This window comes from Quercus lobata, chromosome 10, assembly GCF_001633185.2.
Source record: "Quercus lobata isolate SW786 chromosome 10, ValleyOak3.0 Primary Assembly, whole genome shotgun sequence".
In the NCBI taxonomy this organism is placed as follows: Eukaryota; Viridiplantae; Streptophyta; class Magnoliopsida; order Fagales; family Fagaceae; genus Quercus; species Quercus lobata.
The window spans coordinates 43,736,308-43,753,086 of NC_044913.1; the positions used below are offsets into that span (position 1 = coordinate 43,736,308).

The 16,779-nt window shown below is 36.0% G+C and overlaps 2 protein-coding genes across 2 annotated transcripts; both read right to left on the reverse strand.

Annotated features, from left to right (window-relative positions):
* Positions 1–10,419: 10,419 nt before the first annotated feature.
* LOC115964800 lies at positions 10,420–12,089 on the reverse strand. Its single transcript, XM_031084049.1, has 2 exons — positions 11,229–12,089; positions 10,420–11,016 (listed from the first exon to the last, which is right to left on the reverse strand). The coding sequence occupies exons 1-2, from the start codon at positions 12,087–12,089 to the stop codon at positions 10,420–10,422; spliced, it is 1,458 nt and encodes a 485-aa protein (XP_030939909.1).
* Positions 12,090–12,850: 761 nt separating this feature from the next.
* LOC115964801 (uncharacterized protein At4g02000-like) lies at positions 12,851–13,333 on the reverse strand. Its single transcript, XM_031084050.1, has one exon. The coding sequence runs from the start codon at positions 13,331–13,333 to the stop codon at positions 12,851–12,853; it is 483 nt and encodes a 160-aa protein (XP_030939910.1).
* Between the last annotated feature and the right edge of the window lie 3,446 nt (positions 13,334–16,779).

Genomic DNA, 16,779 nt, shown 5'->3' on the forward strand with positions numbered 1-16,779 from the left:
AATCTTTTGACAGTCTTGGAATTAATCCTAAACTACTCATGATTCCCACATATCTACTATTTATATGACACAAACGAGCATGCCAAAAATTAATAGAAGAAAGCATATAAACTGAACTGGTAGATGCTTTATTATTCTCAACATTCAATTTAAACATTCCATCACAAGCATAACCCTTGCCCACAAATAATCCCTTTTTTGTGATTACATAATTATCAGATTCCATAGTTTGCTTGAAGCCAGCCTTGTTAAGCAAAAAACTTGACATCAAATTCTTCCTCATGGACGGAGTGTAAAGTACATCTTTCAATGTTAGCACACGTCCAGAAGTGAATTTCAATTCAACCTCACCACTCCCAAGAACCTTGGTTTTACTAGAGTCACCAAGCATAACAGTTTTTTCTTCTTCAAAAGGAGTGTACAATTTGAACCAATTCTTGTCATAGCAGACGTGCCTATTAGCACCGGAATCTGCCCACCACCCTTCAACATATTGCACCATATTGATGTCTGTAATCATAGCCACTAAAGGCTCTTCGGTTACGTTAGCCTGCGGGACAGATTCACGTTTCCGAAATTTGCAAAATCGAGCAATATGCCCACTCTTGCCACAGACAAAACAGGATCTATTAAATTGATCTTGTGAAGGGGGTCCTTGGTTCTTATTGTAATTTTTATTTGGGTTTCCCCTTCCTTGAGGTCTATTATTATTTTTAAAGGCTCTTTTTTTAGGCTTCAATTGAACATTTCTAGGAAAATGATTTTTGGGCATATTATTATTGGATGAAATAAGGTTTACCTTTGTGGTGGAATTACCATTGCTCTCTTGTGTCATGAGTGCATCTTGTCCTCTAGCCTCCTCCTCCACACGGATGCGTGTGATCAAAGTCTCCAAGGATGTCTCCTTCTGTTTGTGCCGCAAAGTTTTTTGGAACTCCCTCCAAGATTGTGGTAGTTTATCAATTATGCCAGCTACCACCAAATTGTCTCCAATCTTTATGCCTTCGGATCTCAATTCTGCCACAATCATTTGGAAGTCTTGTGCTTGATCCACCACCGATTTTCCATCCACCATTTGGTAACGGAAAAATCTACTAGCAGCATACTTCTTTGCACCTGCCTCCTCGGTATCATACTTGCTTTGTAAAGCCTTCCAAATTTTCTTAGCAGAATTGTAAGTTGTATCATAATAATCATAGAAATGATCGGCAAGACAATTCAATAGATAAGAGCGACAATTATATTCATCTTTTGTATACTTATCTATTTTTTCTTGATGGAGAATATATTCTTCCTCACTCATCTCATCGGTAGGAACTTTTGACGGATTCTTGTCAGTGAGGATGTAGGAGACTTTGAGAAGACTTAAGTAGAAGAGGACCTTTCCTTTCCACCTCTTAAAATGGGCTCCCTTAAAGCGAAAGGGCTTGTTGAGATCTCCAACAGGCTCATTTGGTTTCTCTTGTGAAGACTCCATGTGTTTGAATCTCCTTAAAATTGTTGGTGCAAACACAATAATAATGGAAATAATACACAAAGAGAAACTGAATAGTACTTCTGAATATTATTAATATAAAAAAAGGAAATACACAACACTATTTGGACTGAGGCGCGGCACTCGCTCTCTTTAAGGAGATTCAAGCCCTTGGTTGGCTAACTCTTGTAACCGGTGCAGACCTTCTCTGACTTGTCTCCCCCAGGATACAACAGCCCAACAAGTGTTGTATGGCTAGAACAACCTCTGCACAAAGTGTTCAAGCCCAAAGCTCCACCAGAAAGAACACCCTTCCTTGCCAATAATCAATAATCTCTCTATTTTTTTAGTGTGTATTGTGAATTGCATTAACTTGGATTGGGTCTGAATGAGTCTATTTATAGGCTCAATGGGCCTTACGAAATTACTACCCAATTTATTCTAATTAATTAGGTCCAATTATTCTGATGTAATGGGTGTTACAAGATTAATTGTTGGATATTAATCTGATGGGCTGGAGTTACACAATTAATGGTGAGATGAGGAGTTTCTGAAGAATGAATAGGCCCAAATGGATAGTCCATTAAGTGGGTTAATGGCTCTTCATTGTCCATAATAAAAATGGAGTATTAATTCGGGCCATTTACTCACCAACGGATATGGTAATTATTCTGAATGGACTGTCAAGTAGGAGGATCCAAGGGGCTGATTCATTTCCATTTTTGATACCTCCACTCTTCACCTCCTCCTTGCGCACGTATCTAACCCAATATCTGAGACAATTCATGTTAGCCCATTAATCACCACAATTAAAAAGAATAAAAAAGTCTCTCTCCTTTTCAATGTGGGATTAAACATTTTTCACAACTCTTCATCTTCCATATTCACTCCACATCTTTACATTTATTTTATAACATTTACTCATTTTAATTATTTAATATTAAAATGTTCCAACATAAATTAGTATAAAAATTGTTTGCCAAAGTGTAAGAGTATGGTTTTGTAAGAAATAAACAATTATGTTTTGAGTTAAAGCTATAGATAATCAACTCTGTGACAATTTTTTTATATTGGATTTGAGGAATTTTTACTCTCCTTAGCATTGCCTGAAGTGGATGTCGTCTTAAGCTTTTTGTTAGGCCCCTTAATCTCTAGAAAAGCTTTTGCATGAACATTATTCAGTCATTTTTGTACAAATATCGATAATTTAATTCTTGAAGCTCCCCTAGGAAATTTATGTGCACAAAACTTTCATATGAAATAACCATCTTCTTCCTTAGCATACTCCTGAAATTGATCTTTCTTTCTACTTGTATTTCTTTCTCCTTGAATATAAATAAATAAATAAATAACAAAATATCATGAATGAATATATGCTCATCTTATACCATTTATTAACTTTTATTTGATTAATATTTTAAAATCTCATCATTGGATTACAGATTCTCTTTATTCATAATATACATGACAAATTCAAGTTATTTAAAATGTCAATAACCTTTTTTCTTTTTCCTTTTTTCTTTTTAATAATTCGATAGTTACAATAGGTAAGGGGAGGTTTGAACTGAGAATGTCATGAACATACCAAGAAATGCCAGTCAATTGAGTTACAAAGCTCTTGGCATCAATAATATCCAACTTTCATTAGAGTTGAATTTAATGATAATAGTTTGTAAACTTGAATTTTTTTTATTATTTAAAAGAAAATACATTAAATAATATTCCCTTAAAAAAAATAGATTTTCTAAAGATGAAAGAGTCTAATGACGAGAATACGTGGACTTCAGCAGTGGCCGACAATAAGTTCTTTAAAAAATGTACAAAGCTGGGGAAAAAAACGCTAAGCTGTTTCGTAAAAAAAAAAAAAAAAGAAAAAAAAAAAAGGAGGTTGAAAATGAAAGAATGAAAAGGTGACATTAGTGGGTGAATAGATAAAGCCAATATTTTTTTTTTTGGCTGAAAAGTATAATTAAGGTCAACAAATGTCTCACTTAATGTGAATGTCTGAGAACCTTAGAGGATGAACTTGACAAGTCTATAACGTAGTGCAGAGTACAATTTTGTTAGAAATGAACAGTAAGTACTGAATACAAATCTTTTATTTTATTTTCTGTCTTTTGCTTTATTATCTAAGTTATATTATACATAATATACTCATTTAAGTAATATTATACATAATATACTCATTTAAGTAATGTGGAACAGCTACCTTCTTCTTCTTCTCCTCCCTCCCCTTAAATTTCAGAAACAAACACACACATTCCCCCTTCCCTATGTGTGTTTGTTTCCACATAAATAAATAAATAAAAATGCAACAACAACAACACCACCAAGCCAAAACTCTTGTAACTCTTTGGCATAATCTACTCTTGTTTATTATGAGAAATTGGATTCAAATCCTCTTTCTCCAATCTTATAACTATCAAATTATACAAATAAATAAATAAAGTAATAATGGTAAGAATTTTGTAGTTTAATGACAATACACTTATCCAATGGAGGAGAGCATGAGTTCAAACTCCTCTTCCCCGCTTGTTGCAAGAAAAAAAAAATTCATTAAATAATAAGAAAATTTATTATAATGTTTTACTTTATCCAAACAATTAAAATTAATAATTGAAAATATTATCACAAGTTCATAGCCAAGATTATGATAAAATATATTCTAAAAATAAAAATTTACATCTTTACTCACCTTTTCAAACACTCTGCTTAATGTGACATCCTTTCATATTGAAGTTGAGTTGATTTCCCTCTCTTTATCTCTGTTTGAAGTTGATGCACCCTTAAATTTTTTGTTAGGTTCTCCAACTATTAGAGCAGCCTCCTCTTGGACCTCTTTAGACACTTTTTTACAAATATCAATATCGTGACCTTTTACTCCAGCCAAGTGACGTTTAATTCTTGAAGCACCCCCAGCAAAATCACGTTGACAAAACTTACATTTAAAACGACCTTTTAGATCTTCAGCATACTCCCAAAATCGATCTCTTTTTCGAACCATATTTCTTTTCCCTTACATTAAATGCATAAAGAATTTAATATTGGAATAATAAAAAATTGATAGTAAAAATGAATATGTAGAATAATAAAATTAATTTAAATAAAATAGATCTATAGAATAATAAAAATAAGCTCTGTTCTAACATGTTTAAAAATATTATATAATTATTTTATGATGTCTATCAAAATCACAAAGAAGTTTTTTGCTATGCCCTCTAATGGCTAGATATATATCACCATCAATAAATCTAATCCTTGAAACACATCCATCAAAATTTTCCTCTTATTTTGTTTACTGTGTTAAATTGTTAATAAACTATAATATGTAGCCAAGAAAATATAAAATCTATAGCATGAAAGACATGTCAGAGTGCACTTAGTCACTTGCTCTATTAGTTCACAAACAGGTAGATGCAGCAAATGGACGCAGAGACAAAGAGAAGAGGTAAAGTCTGAGAACAATAGCATTATATTATAACGTGTTTTTTATCACTCGCCGAAAGAAGATGGTTTTTCGGCTTCGATGTGTCGGGTATATATATGGGATGAGATTGTGATATATGTACATATATAAAAACTTAGTGAAATGCCATAGAAGTTGAGCTTAACATGTTATATTACATGCCTTTCTTTTTTGGATTCTAAGTTTAATTTGGTTCCTTTGTTGGAAATTTTAGAAAGAGTTCCAACTAATTACTATGTCAGTCTACAAAGACTCTGTTATCATAAGCCTCTACCAGATGTTTGCTTCTATGGATCAAAGTCTCAAACCATTGGAAGCATTAATCGGAGGCCCTATATGTTTCAAAAAGCTTCATGAAAATCTTTGGTTTTTCTCCAACCAACTCATCAATCATCACATGGAATGAGTTTATATTTATGCAAATGTTTTATTTGTTTATTTATATCGTAATTAATAGAGTTTTATGTGTCAAACTTCATTTGGAAAAGAATAAGAAAGTTTCTTTTTTTTTTTATCAATGATTGTTAAAGGTTTGAAACATGCAGGATAACAAATGTTGAAAAAAAACGACTAAAAATTTTAATTTTTTGTGTATAAATAAAATATATATAAAAGGGAAATATTTTATTTTATCTTTTAAGTTGACTACAAAGTTTCAAGCATATATATTCACAATAGTTTTTTAAATATTGCAATTTGATATTTTATGAGTATATTAACCAAAATGTTAAAATTCACTACTAAAATTCGTTTCATGAGAATCATGAGTGGAATTTGAAAAAACAAAAAGCAAAATGAATTATTCATGTATAAAAAACCTCTAACAGGTAAATAATTATAATAAATAATTTTTTATTTGCTTACATATATCCCTTATTATTCATATTAATGGTTTTTTTTATTTTTTTTATTTAGATTGGTTTCAAATACTCATATACATTCTATCCTCCCTAAAATCAAATCATGGCTTCACCATTAGTCATTTTCTTAATTGAACAAGGTTTATATACTAAACAACTTTAGATTCGATGAGATTTTCTAATTTCAACTGCACAGAAAGTCATGACTTGGATGAGGCTCTAAAAAATCAACCACATAATAATTCCATTTATTATAGGTGTACTACAGAGGGGTGAAATATGTAGTTTACCCAAGTAAATAAAGATTTGGAGTTCAAACTTTTAGATTTAATTTTAATCACTTGAATATAGTAGACTTGAATTTTTTTTCCCCCTGTTTAATATATAGATTTGGAATTATTAATGGTTAATTAAACTATTTATTCAGCCAAGAAAAAAAAATGGAAAAAAAAAAAAAAAAAAAAAAAAAAGAACAGGAGGAAAGACGTGAGAGTGCACTTACTGGGATAGCTTGAAAATAAGTAGATGCAATGAACGGAGTTCAGGAAGAGCAAGAGAAAGAGAAAGAGAGAAGGTAATAAAAGTCTGAAAAGAATAAGAGGAAGAGGAGAATAGAAGTAATATAATGGTGTTTGCAATGTATAACTTTGCTAACATTTGCGTCCCATTTCTTCTTCTTCAGTTATTGGAACAAGCTCTGAGGTCTTGGCCCACCACGTGCAGAAAGAAGATCGGGTTTATTTGTATATTGCGCATGCGTAGCAAAAGTAGGAGCATTAGGTGCTCCATTTGCATCGGGTTTATTTGTATATTGCGCATGCGTAGCAAAAGTAGGAGTAGGAGGTGCTCCACTTGCCCAAAGATAGGCTTTATTAAAACTACTTTCAGTATTTTAATAAAACATGCAGTACTGTCACTTTGTTTTTCTCTCTGGATTTACTCTTCATACACCGTGACTAGCAAGCCTAAACTTTCAAAAGTATTGAGTCATATATATAGTCCAGCAAAGACAGTACATGTATTGTGAAGAAACTTTCAACGAAGCTTTTATTAATCTTGCTTGTTTTTATCCTTGTATTTGTGGATGAAACTTCCGGCGTAGAACTATCCTGGAGCCGACGAAAATGCTTAAAAAAATATCTGATTTCAGATTTCCACATCTTGACCCAGCACTTGCTCCCTCTCTCATCCCACTCTCTCTCTATCTCACAATTTCTCTCTCATCGGGTTAGGCTCCTGGGTACGTTGCTACGCTTTCATCTCGGAATTTTACTTTTTGAAGTTTTGAAATAAATAATAAATTTATTTATTAAATATTAAATAACACCAAAACGGCACAATTTTGGGAGGAGCTAACGGTAGAGTTAATAGAGGTTTAACAGAAGTCTTGATTGAACACTTTCGAAACTTTTTTTTTTTTTTTTTTTTGAGAAATGGATACTTGCTGATATATATTAAGCAAAAGAGGAAGAATCATCCAATACAAAAGACATAATATCTGTTGGAATACACTCCAACCAGATAAGAGAAGAAAAAAATTGTCTCGCTCGCTGGGCTAAGGCATGAGCGACCGCATTACCTTGCCGACGTATGTGAGCAAAAGATATACTCCGAAAAGAGTTTGATAGGTAAACAATATCCGTGATGAGATGCCGACCTCGAGAATTCTCCATACCGGTCCACCTTAAGGAGTTTACCACAGGCTCAGAATCACCCTCGCATATAAATTGATCAAAACCCGACTCAGCGGTAAAGCTTACGGCACGCCTGGTAGCGAGGAGTTCAAGGATTTCCACTGTTGGAGGTTTCACGATTTACTCGGATAAGGCAGCTAACACCTGGCCCTCACTGTTGCGGATTACTACCCCAATTCCGGCTGTAAGGACACGATTCTCTGGCGGCCCAATAAGGATGTTGGGCTCGCATACGAAAGATCCCTCACAATATGATTTGTAGAGAGTGGGCTTGAAAAGCTAGCCGCTGGTCACGGGGCGATGTCCGATCCTGGCTTTAGAGGAATTCAGGTAGAAAAAGGAGTTGGGCCTGAACATTTAAGCCCTAAGACGTCGCACCCTATGGGATGGGACTCCTCGGAGTTGATCCGAGGACCATTGAGGCCTTACCCCGGTTATCCAACGACGGACTTTCTTCGGTGAAGTCCGGTGTTGTTGAGATGTTCTCCCCCATGTGATCTTTCTTTCTTTAGGTGGGATGGGATCCCCTTCAGATTTATTTACTTTCTTCTTTTATACTCGTCCGTGTTCATTGTCCTTCGTCCACGTGTAGGGTCAATCTTTACAAGACTGATATTTGTCCCATCAGTCTAATCCCAGAATTGTTGGGTATGGTTGATAAGGCTGCAGAGTACGGCTCTGTCATGTGTTGGGTCTTATCCGGAAGGGTAGTAAGGATAACTTCCCCAAGATATTTTGGATCTCCTTACAAATTCGTCTCTATACCAGTTTTATCCCTTCATTTCGGTGGGATTCAGGATCTGTCGAGGACCAAACTGTCCTCGGCTGCCTTCCAAAAATTGTTTTGTGCTCTGCACTGTAGAGCTTGGGCCACAGCTCTCCTCGGATTGGGCCTTCGGATTTTCCAGGAGCAATTGGGCTTGGTCCTTAAATTATTGGGCCCCACACCGGCCATATTAGATTCCGCAAACATGGCACCGTCATAGTTAGTTTTCACTGAACCCGCACTAGGAGGTTGCCATCTGGTAGGAGAAGCACGGCGTCTGTGGGAATGGTGACTGTCCAGCTCCTTGAATTCACAGAGGTAGTTCTTGGCATAATGAGCATTATTGCGAATAGGCAGGGGATTATCATTGAGGAGAGCTTTGTTCCTTTGATACCAAATTGACCATGCCATAACAGCAAATAACGGAAGCAGCGACAGTTTGACCAGAATTTTTTGTAGAACTTTCGAGAAAGAAACAGGGGCCGTTAAGCTCCTGTCCACCCATCCGAAATCCGACTCCTAAACAACTTGGACGCAACTACAACTCCAAAGAGCATGCACAACAGATTCCAAGTCCTCAGAACAGCGAGCACAACCCGATTCCTGGAGGATTTTTCGCTTCATAAGGTTATCTTTAGTGGGCAGCGAGTTGGTGCAAGCTTTCCAGAGAAAATGCTTGACCTTCCCGGGCACCTTTAGCTTCCATATGGTTTTCCAGAAGCCTTTCTGCGAGTCCGAGACATAGGGCCTATCCATATCAAAGTTATGGAGCTCGCACAGGAGTTTATAACCAGACTTTACCGAATAGCAACCCGATTTTTCTGTTCTCCAAACCAAAGTATCGGGTTGAGGAGTAGAACACAGGGGAATAGACTTAATGAGACTTACATCAGGTGGAAAAAAGCACAGGTCAATGAGGTTGATATTCTACCAACCCGTTACAGAATCAATCAAAGATACAACTGTGGACTCCGGTGTTAGATGTACAACAGGAGAGCTGATTCGACCATCAAGATTAGGAAGCCAAGCATCTTTATAAATCCGAACAGATTCACCACTGCCTACTCTCCAGCAAGCTCCTTTGTTAATTAAATCTCTAGACCACAAAATACTTTTCCATGCAAAAGAGCCCGTAGAATTCTTAGCTTCAAAAATTGAGCAACTTGGAAAATACTTTGCCTTGAACACTCTGTAAAAAAGAGACTCCTTATCATGAATCAATCTCTACACCTGTTTAGCCAACATGGCTTTATTGAATTTACATAAGTCTTTGAAACCAAGACCCCCTTCACTCTTTGGTTGACACAAGACCTCCCATTTTTTCCAATGAATTTTTCTCCTATCACCCCTTTGACCCCACCAAAACTTCCGAATGAGCATCTCAATGTCTTGACAAAGCCCAATTGGTAATCGAAAACAACTCATTGCAAACGTAGGGATGGCTTGAACCACCTCCTTCAAAAGAACTTCTTTGCCCGCTTGCGACAATAATTTCTCCTTCCATCCTTGGAGTTTACCCCACACCCTATCCTTAATGAAATTTAAGCTTGCCTTTTTTTTCCTCCCAACCACCGTCGGTAAGCCCAAATACCTTTCATACTCCTTTATTCCGGCCACCCCAAGCAAATTTTTTATTTCTTCCTTTGTGGCACTAGAGGCATTGCTACTGAAAAAGAGGGTCGTTTTGTCCGAGTTAATTTTTTGACCGGATACACGTTCATATTTCCCCAATATCTCCTGAATTTTTTCCACATCCCCCACCCTAGCTCAACAAAATAATATACTATCATCTGCAAAAAAAAAAAGATGAGAAATCTTTGGACCATTTCTGCAAAGGGAAACCCCCTCAATATGCTTGTTGTCCACTGCATGATCAATTAACCCATTTAAACCTTCGGAACATATTAGAAAAAGATAAGGGGAGAGAGGATCACCCTGCTGAATACCTTGAGTTGGCACTATATGACCTTTAGGTTCGCCATTGACTAAGATCGAATAGGATACGGATTTTATGCACTCTATAATCCATCCTATCCACTTCAAGTCGAAGCCCATTTTTTCCATGATCCTTTGCAGGAACACCCATTCCAACCGGTCGTATGCTTTACTCATATCCAATTTTAAAGCCATATGACCCATTTTTCCCGTTCTTTTTCTTTTCATGTGATGCAACGTCTTAAAGGCCACCAAATGTTATCGGAAATAGCTTTGTCCGATTGAAAGGCACTCTGAGAATCTGAGATAATATGGGGTAGCACTTTCTTCAACCTATTGGCCAAAACTTTCGAAACAAGCTTATACAAAATATTACATAGAGCAATTGGACGGAATTCAGTAACAAATTCGGGGCTTTTCACCTTAGGAATTAGAGCAATAAAAGTGTGATTCAAACCTGGTTCAATTGAATTCGAATTTAGACAAGAAATCACAGCTTTGACTACGTCATCCCCAATGCTCTCCCAATAATGTTGGAAAAAGATTGGCGGCATTCCATCTGGTCTCGGAGCTTTTAGCGGGGCCATTTGCTTCAAGGCTTTCTCCACCTCATCCTTTGAGAAATTTCTGGTTAAACAATTATTCATATCATCAGACACCACCTTTTTTGTATGTTGGACAACTTCCTCAATGTCATGCGGATTAGAGGTAGTAAACAATTGTTTGTAATATTCAATAATCATCTCAGAGACATTTTCATCACCTGAAGCTATTCTTCCCCGAGAGTCTCTAAGTTCCGTAATGCTGTTTCTCCTGAAACACTGAAACGCCCGGTTATGGAAATAGCTAGAATTTTTATCCCCAGAGATCATCCAATGCACATGACTACACTGCTGCCACATTTTTTCTTCCACTCTAAGCTAATCTGCCGCTTCAGTTTTTAATTGAAGAAAAAACTCCACATTCCCTCCTTTCGTTGCATCCTCTTCTGCTAATTTTAGATTCTTTTTTTTTTCTCTGCCAATGCACTTACCACACTACCAAAAGAATTCTTACTCCAAACACGCAACTGAGTTTTGCATGTATCGATGTTCATCATAACTTTGGGCATAGGTGGTTCCGAAGAGATGGTCTTCCAGGCATTCTTCACTGTGTCATGGCAGCCTTGCTCTTCTAACCAAATATTTTCAAAACGCCAAGGGCATTGAGATTTTAAGCTAATCCCATCGGGAAGGACCAAAATAGGGCTGTGGTCCGATGAAGCACACACTAGAGTTTTCACTTTTGTTGTACACACAGCCCTATCTAATCTCTCCCAAACAATACCACCATCCGGATAAGTTTTGTGCCAAGTGAATTTACAACCCACAAAGCCAAGATCAAACAACCCACATTCATCTAATGCTTCACGGAATTTTAGCATTTGACCATAAGGTCTTAACCAGCCTCCCAACTTTTCCTGCGACTTCAAAAGTTTGTTAAAGTCACCTCCAACCAGCCATGGTACTGAGAAACGATTATTTAGATCTCGCAACAAATCCCATGATTCCATACGAAGCTGGGTTTCAGGAGCACCGTAAAAACCGGTAAAGCGCCAGACATTCACCTTTCCTCTATTGATCAAGATGTCAATATGATTATGAGAGGAGGACATGACTTGCAAGTCAAAGTCCTTCTTCCAAAACAACACCAAGCCACCACCACGAGTTAAACAAGAAACTCCATGGTGATGACCAAAACGAAGCGAATCACGTAAACCAGTTAGCCTGACCTCATCTAGCCATGGTTCAGCTAAAAACACCTTCGTAGGATCTTGTACCCGGACTAAATCGCTAAGCTCTTGAACTGTCTGCCGGTTCCCAAGCCCGCGACAGTTCCAACATAGAAGACTCATAATTCTCGACAGAGTTGCTCTGTAACCTCCACCGATCCCATTTGTGTAGTAAGCAACGTGCTCTGTTTTTCAGCTTCTTCCTCTATTTTTTGTTTTTTTTCCTTCACTGCATTAGCTTCCCCACGAACCTAGGCTTCCCTTATTTTGCGTTTTGGGCCTTCAATCCCATAGGATGCTTCCTCCATTAACTCAGAACTGAGCCTACTTAATAGTCTAGTCCACTGGCCTTTTTTTCCTTCCTTTTTTGGGCTCGGCCTAACTCCCGCTTTTTCTTTCCTACCCGGCCCAGCCAAGCCTTTACTTATATCAGCTTTTGCACTCATATTGCTATCCGCTGCACACTCCAACCGCACCGTTTCTCTGCTCTGATAGCCCTCAGCTTTTTGTAGTTGTGAACCTAGTTGACCCTCTAAGCACCCTATTTTCTCACATGGGACATAATCATACTTTTGTAAGTCACTGTCAATTTCCTGAAGTTTTGCCAGAAAAGGGTCTCCCTCAGCGTATGTTCCCATGCTGGTTGGAAGAAAGTCAGAGTTTAATGTCATAGGTAAGTGTTCCGCTTCACCCATCGAGACTCTACCTCCACTAGTGTTCACGTCGCTGTCAATGGTTTGGTGCGCGAAAGCTGGTGATGAGGAAGAACCAGCTTTACCCTGCCAATCCGTCGTCAAGTCCACATCAGTCTGCACTCTCAAGGAAACCAGAGGCACAACGGCATTTAATGCATTCCATGTCAATACCAAGGCTTTCATTTTGGCTTATTCTCTAGAGGGAGGATGGCCAGAGTTTTCCGGTGATGATGAAGTATCCGTTTGAGCACTTGAGTTCGCCTGTGACCTCTCCCCATTTGATTTATGACCCCCTCTGTCTTCAAAGAAGCCTGATACATGAACAACAGATTTTTTGATGTTGCCTATCTGAGAAGCACGCATAAAAGGTCCAAATTGTTTATCCTGGGGTTTAAGAGAACCCTTACTTTCAATCCACAAATGGCAATCTTTCTCATCATGATCAAGGCACCCACACCAGTAACATATGATGAGTAATCTTTCATATTTGAAGGAGACCCATACTCGATCACCTTCTTCTAGATTAACTAATCTTCCCCGGCATAATGGTTGTGTCACATCCACTTTGACCCTCACACGCACACAACATCCTCCTACCTCTGTTGGATGAGTTTCCGAAAAGCACACCTCACCCAACGAACTGCATATATCTTCTGCCACTTCCTTGGACATGTATCTTATAGGAATATCGAAAACTTGCACCTAGAGAGATGTTTTGTTAAATCTAATATCTTGTAATGGAGTGTTTTTCTCATACTTCTGAATCACCACTAGGTGTTTATCAAACGTCCAAGGCTCACTGCTCAGAACCCGATGAATATCTTCCTGGTTTTCAAAGACAAACAACAGAACATGATTGCCCATATTTTTTATTGTGAACCCCTTAATCGCTCTCCATAGAGGTTTGAAAGTCCTAGCAATAGCATCAACGTTCAATGCTCTTCGGGTTAAGAACTTTGCTGCAATGATATGTTCCTTGGATCCTTGGTTTTTTCCCAATGTGATTTTGTCTCCCTCTCTGTCCAACAATGAAAATTTGGTCCATTGTTTTGATAACTCTTCCATAACTACTGAGCTCAGATAAGAACGAATAGAAAAGGATGGAAGTAGGAACTTTAACTATAGAGAAAAGAAAAAATAAACTGTTTCCCAAACCCCTTGAAAGGATGGAACCACTAGCTCTGCAAATAACAATGTTATCTCAAAGGAAAAACAATCCTTCAAAAGAAGGAACAAACTATTTCACAACTGGCGGGAGACTTGGAAAAGCCCAAGTCAAACGCCAGAGGAAAACTTAACACTTTCGAAACTTAGAAGACTAAAGTGATAGAAAACAAAGTTAAATGACTTAAATGAATTTTAATGAAATAAAGAAGGTCAGTTTTGCATTTTGGCATTTTTTTTTTTTTTTTTTTTTGGATTTCCTCTTCACATGCCACTTATTTTTAAGATTTAGATTTCAATTTCACACTTTCACAAATTAAACTGACATTAGACTTTTTGTTCACATCAATTTCTTCAATGTAGAGTGTGTGCGTATATCAAATAATTCATAATAAATATCTACCATACTATTTTTTCTCTATTATTCTATTCTTTTTCCTACAACCTTGCAAGTATGTATTTGTTTACTATATTTTTTTTTTTTTCCATCAAAATTGAATAGGTTTTGTGTGTATATATATATTGTCTTTTGTTTAACTTAATTTTCTTAAGTTTTATCCAATTTATATGGTTATGGTTTGAGAATCAATCATTAAATATGCTTGGACACCTTTTTAAAAAAAATTATTTTGTATATTGTATTTGAATTATAGATACGGGTTGCAATGGTGATATGTTGTTACACATTTCTGCATAATATGGTTAGACATGATTTTCTATTATTTTGTGTATCATATATGAATTACATATTTATGACATGGATTTGATTTAGAGAACAATCTTCTTTTTTGCTTACTATTAAGCATGTCTTGATATAAATTTGATGAAAAATTGTTTTATCTATTTTATTATTTAATTTTACTTAAATTAGAAGATATTTTCTTATTTTTTTTAGTTTACACATAATTCTCGATTAAGCTACGCATCGCACGCGTATAATACTAGACATGTCTGCGTATAATACTAGACATGTCTACTAGATATGTAGATTTCAATACCCAAGTGCCAAATTTGCATGAAAAATGGAAATTGAATTGCCGAATTTGATCTCAAAATTTCTCTCTTTCCCACTGTTGTAGGCTGCCCAATATCCATCCTTGGTTTTTTCAAGGCTTGAACCTCCTCCCTTAATAGGAGAAGCAACCACTAGACTAGCCCATACTTTACTAAATCATATTTGAAGCTGATATGATTATATATATATATATATATATATATATATATAGTTTAATATATTTGTAGCTTTTTATTGTAATTACTCATATCTCTCTCTCTCTCTCTCTCTCTCTCTCTCTCTCTCTCTCTCTCTATATATATATATATATATATATATTCCTGAAATTTTGATATTATAAGTTTGCTTTTACAATCAAGCTATGTTCTTAAAGGATTAACTATATATATTATCTTTTATCTTTTTTTTTTTTCTTTTTTAAAACTTAGTGACATTGTTGGGTTATTTCAATCGAGCAAAATAATTCAAAAAATTGTTCTATTTTACTTTATTTTTTAATTTTCATTTAATCTCTGGAGAAACTTCTTTTGATGTAGTTCATTTTATTTTTTTTTTTTCTCATCCTTTAATTTCTCTGAATCTCCTATAGATAGCTGGTTTTGATCTTTGAAGTAGAAGGGGGAAAAGAAAAGTTGTGTTAGTTTTTGGGCAACTTTATTTGTTGCAAATACTAATATGGAAGCAATGTTTAAAAAAATAGAGCTTCAAAAGAGTTGTAATGGGGAGGTTCAAGGTTTTAAGTTTGAATCAAGGTTCAACCACAATGATGCCATAATTGATTTAATAATAATAAAATAATATAAATTGTAAAAATCAGTAACATTGATTGAAAAAGTATCTATTAAAATTTAAATAATTTTTAAACATATTACATAAGTTAAATATATATATATATATATTTATATATATAAAATCATACAATGAAAAACTATAAATATATTAATTATAATTAAAATTTATTTATTTTCATTGATATAAGATAGGCGAAAAACACATTTTGGTCCCTACATTTTGACCCGATTCCCGTTTTAGTCCCTAAGTTTTTTTTTTTATTGCTTTTAGTCCCTCTCCAGAAAAACGGTTCCATTTTAGTCCCTACCGTTACTTCATAAACGGACATTGTTGATGTGACAAACGGCATTGGTAGTCAATAATAAAATAATGTCTACAGTGCCACTGTTAGTTACTCCTGCCCTTACTAGTCACTTGCCACTCACGTGACGGTCCCTAACCAAACAAAACCCCAAATCACCCAAATAGAAATCCCTAATCCCCAAATTTCCTCAGCTCCTCGCTCATCCCTCACCAGTCATGAACTCAAAAACACCTTCAAATCAATTGCTCCTCGCTCACCACACAGCCGAAAACCATCTTCAAATCAACTGCTTTCCATGGATTCAAGCTCGATGTCATCAAGTGGAAGCTTGAGGAAAAGGGGCCCAACCCGATGCTTCTGCTCGAAGAGACCCGTTGTGGTCGTTTCATGGACATCTGACAACCCTGGAAGAAGGTTCTATGGTTGTCCAAATTACTGGGTAAGGTAGTATCTCTCTTTGTAATGTTTTTAAATTTCTGGGTTTTTAACTTTGCAAGCACTTCAGGTTCATTTTCGTTTCAATCTTGCTTCAATCTTGCAATCCCCTTTAGTCTAAGTCTAACCCAGAATTTCTTTTCTTAAATAAATAAAAATTTTAAAAAATTTAAGGAAAAAAAAAAAAAAAAACTCAGCTTGTTGCTGACAATATAAATTGTGCTAATACAAGAACATTGTGCTAATACTATTTTAGTTTCTGGTAAGGTAGTATTTGCTAATACTATTTGTTACTGTTTTTCATGATTTTGGTTGTTCATTTAACATCATTTATCTGGTCCTTGGGTGTCAGGTTGGACGCAAGTGTAAATTTTTTCAGTGGCTTGATGATGAAATCTGCGAGCGTGG

Coding starts and splice junctions, on each gene's coding strand:
- LOC115964800 (XM_031084049.1), bottom strand. CDS start 12,089: ATGAGTCTTCTATGTTGGAACTGTCGCGGGCTTGGGAACCGGCAGACA. Junction 11,017..11,228: donor AGAATTCTTTTGGTAGTGTG/GTAAGTGCATTG, acceptor CGGGCGTTTCAG/TGTTTCAGGAGAAACAGCAT.
- LOC115964801 (XM_031084050.1), bottom strand. CDS start 13,333: ATGTCCAAGGAAGTGGCAGAAGATATATGCAGTTCGTTGGGTGAGGTG.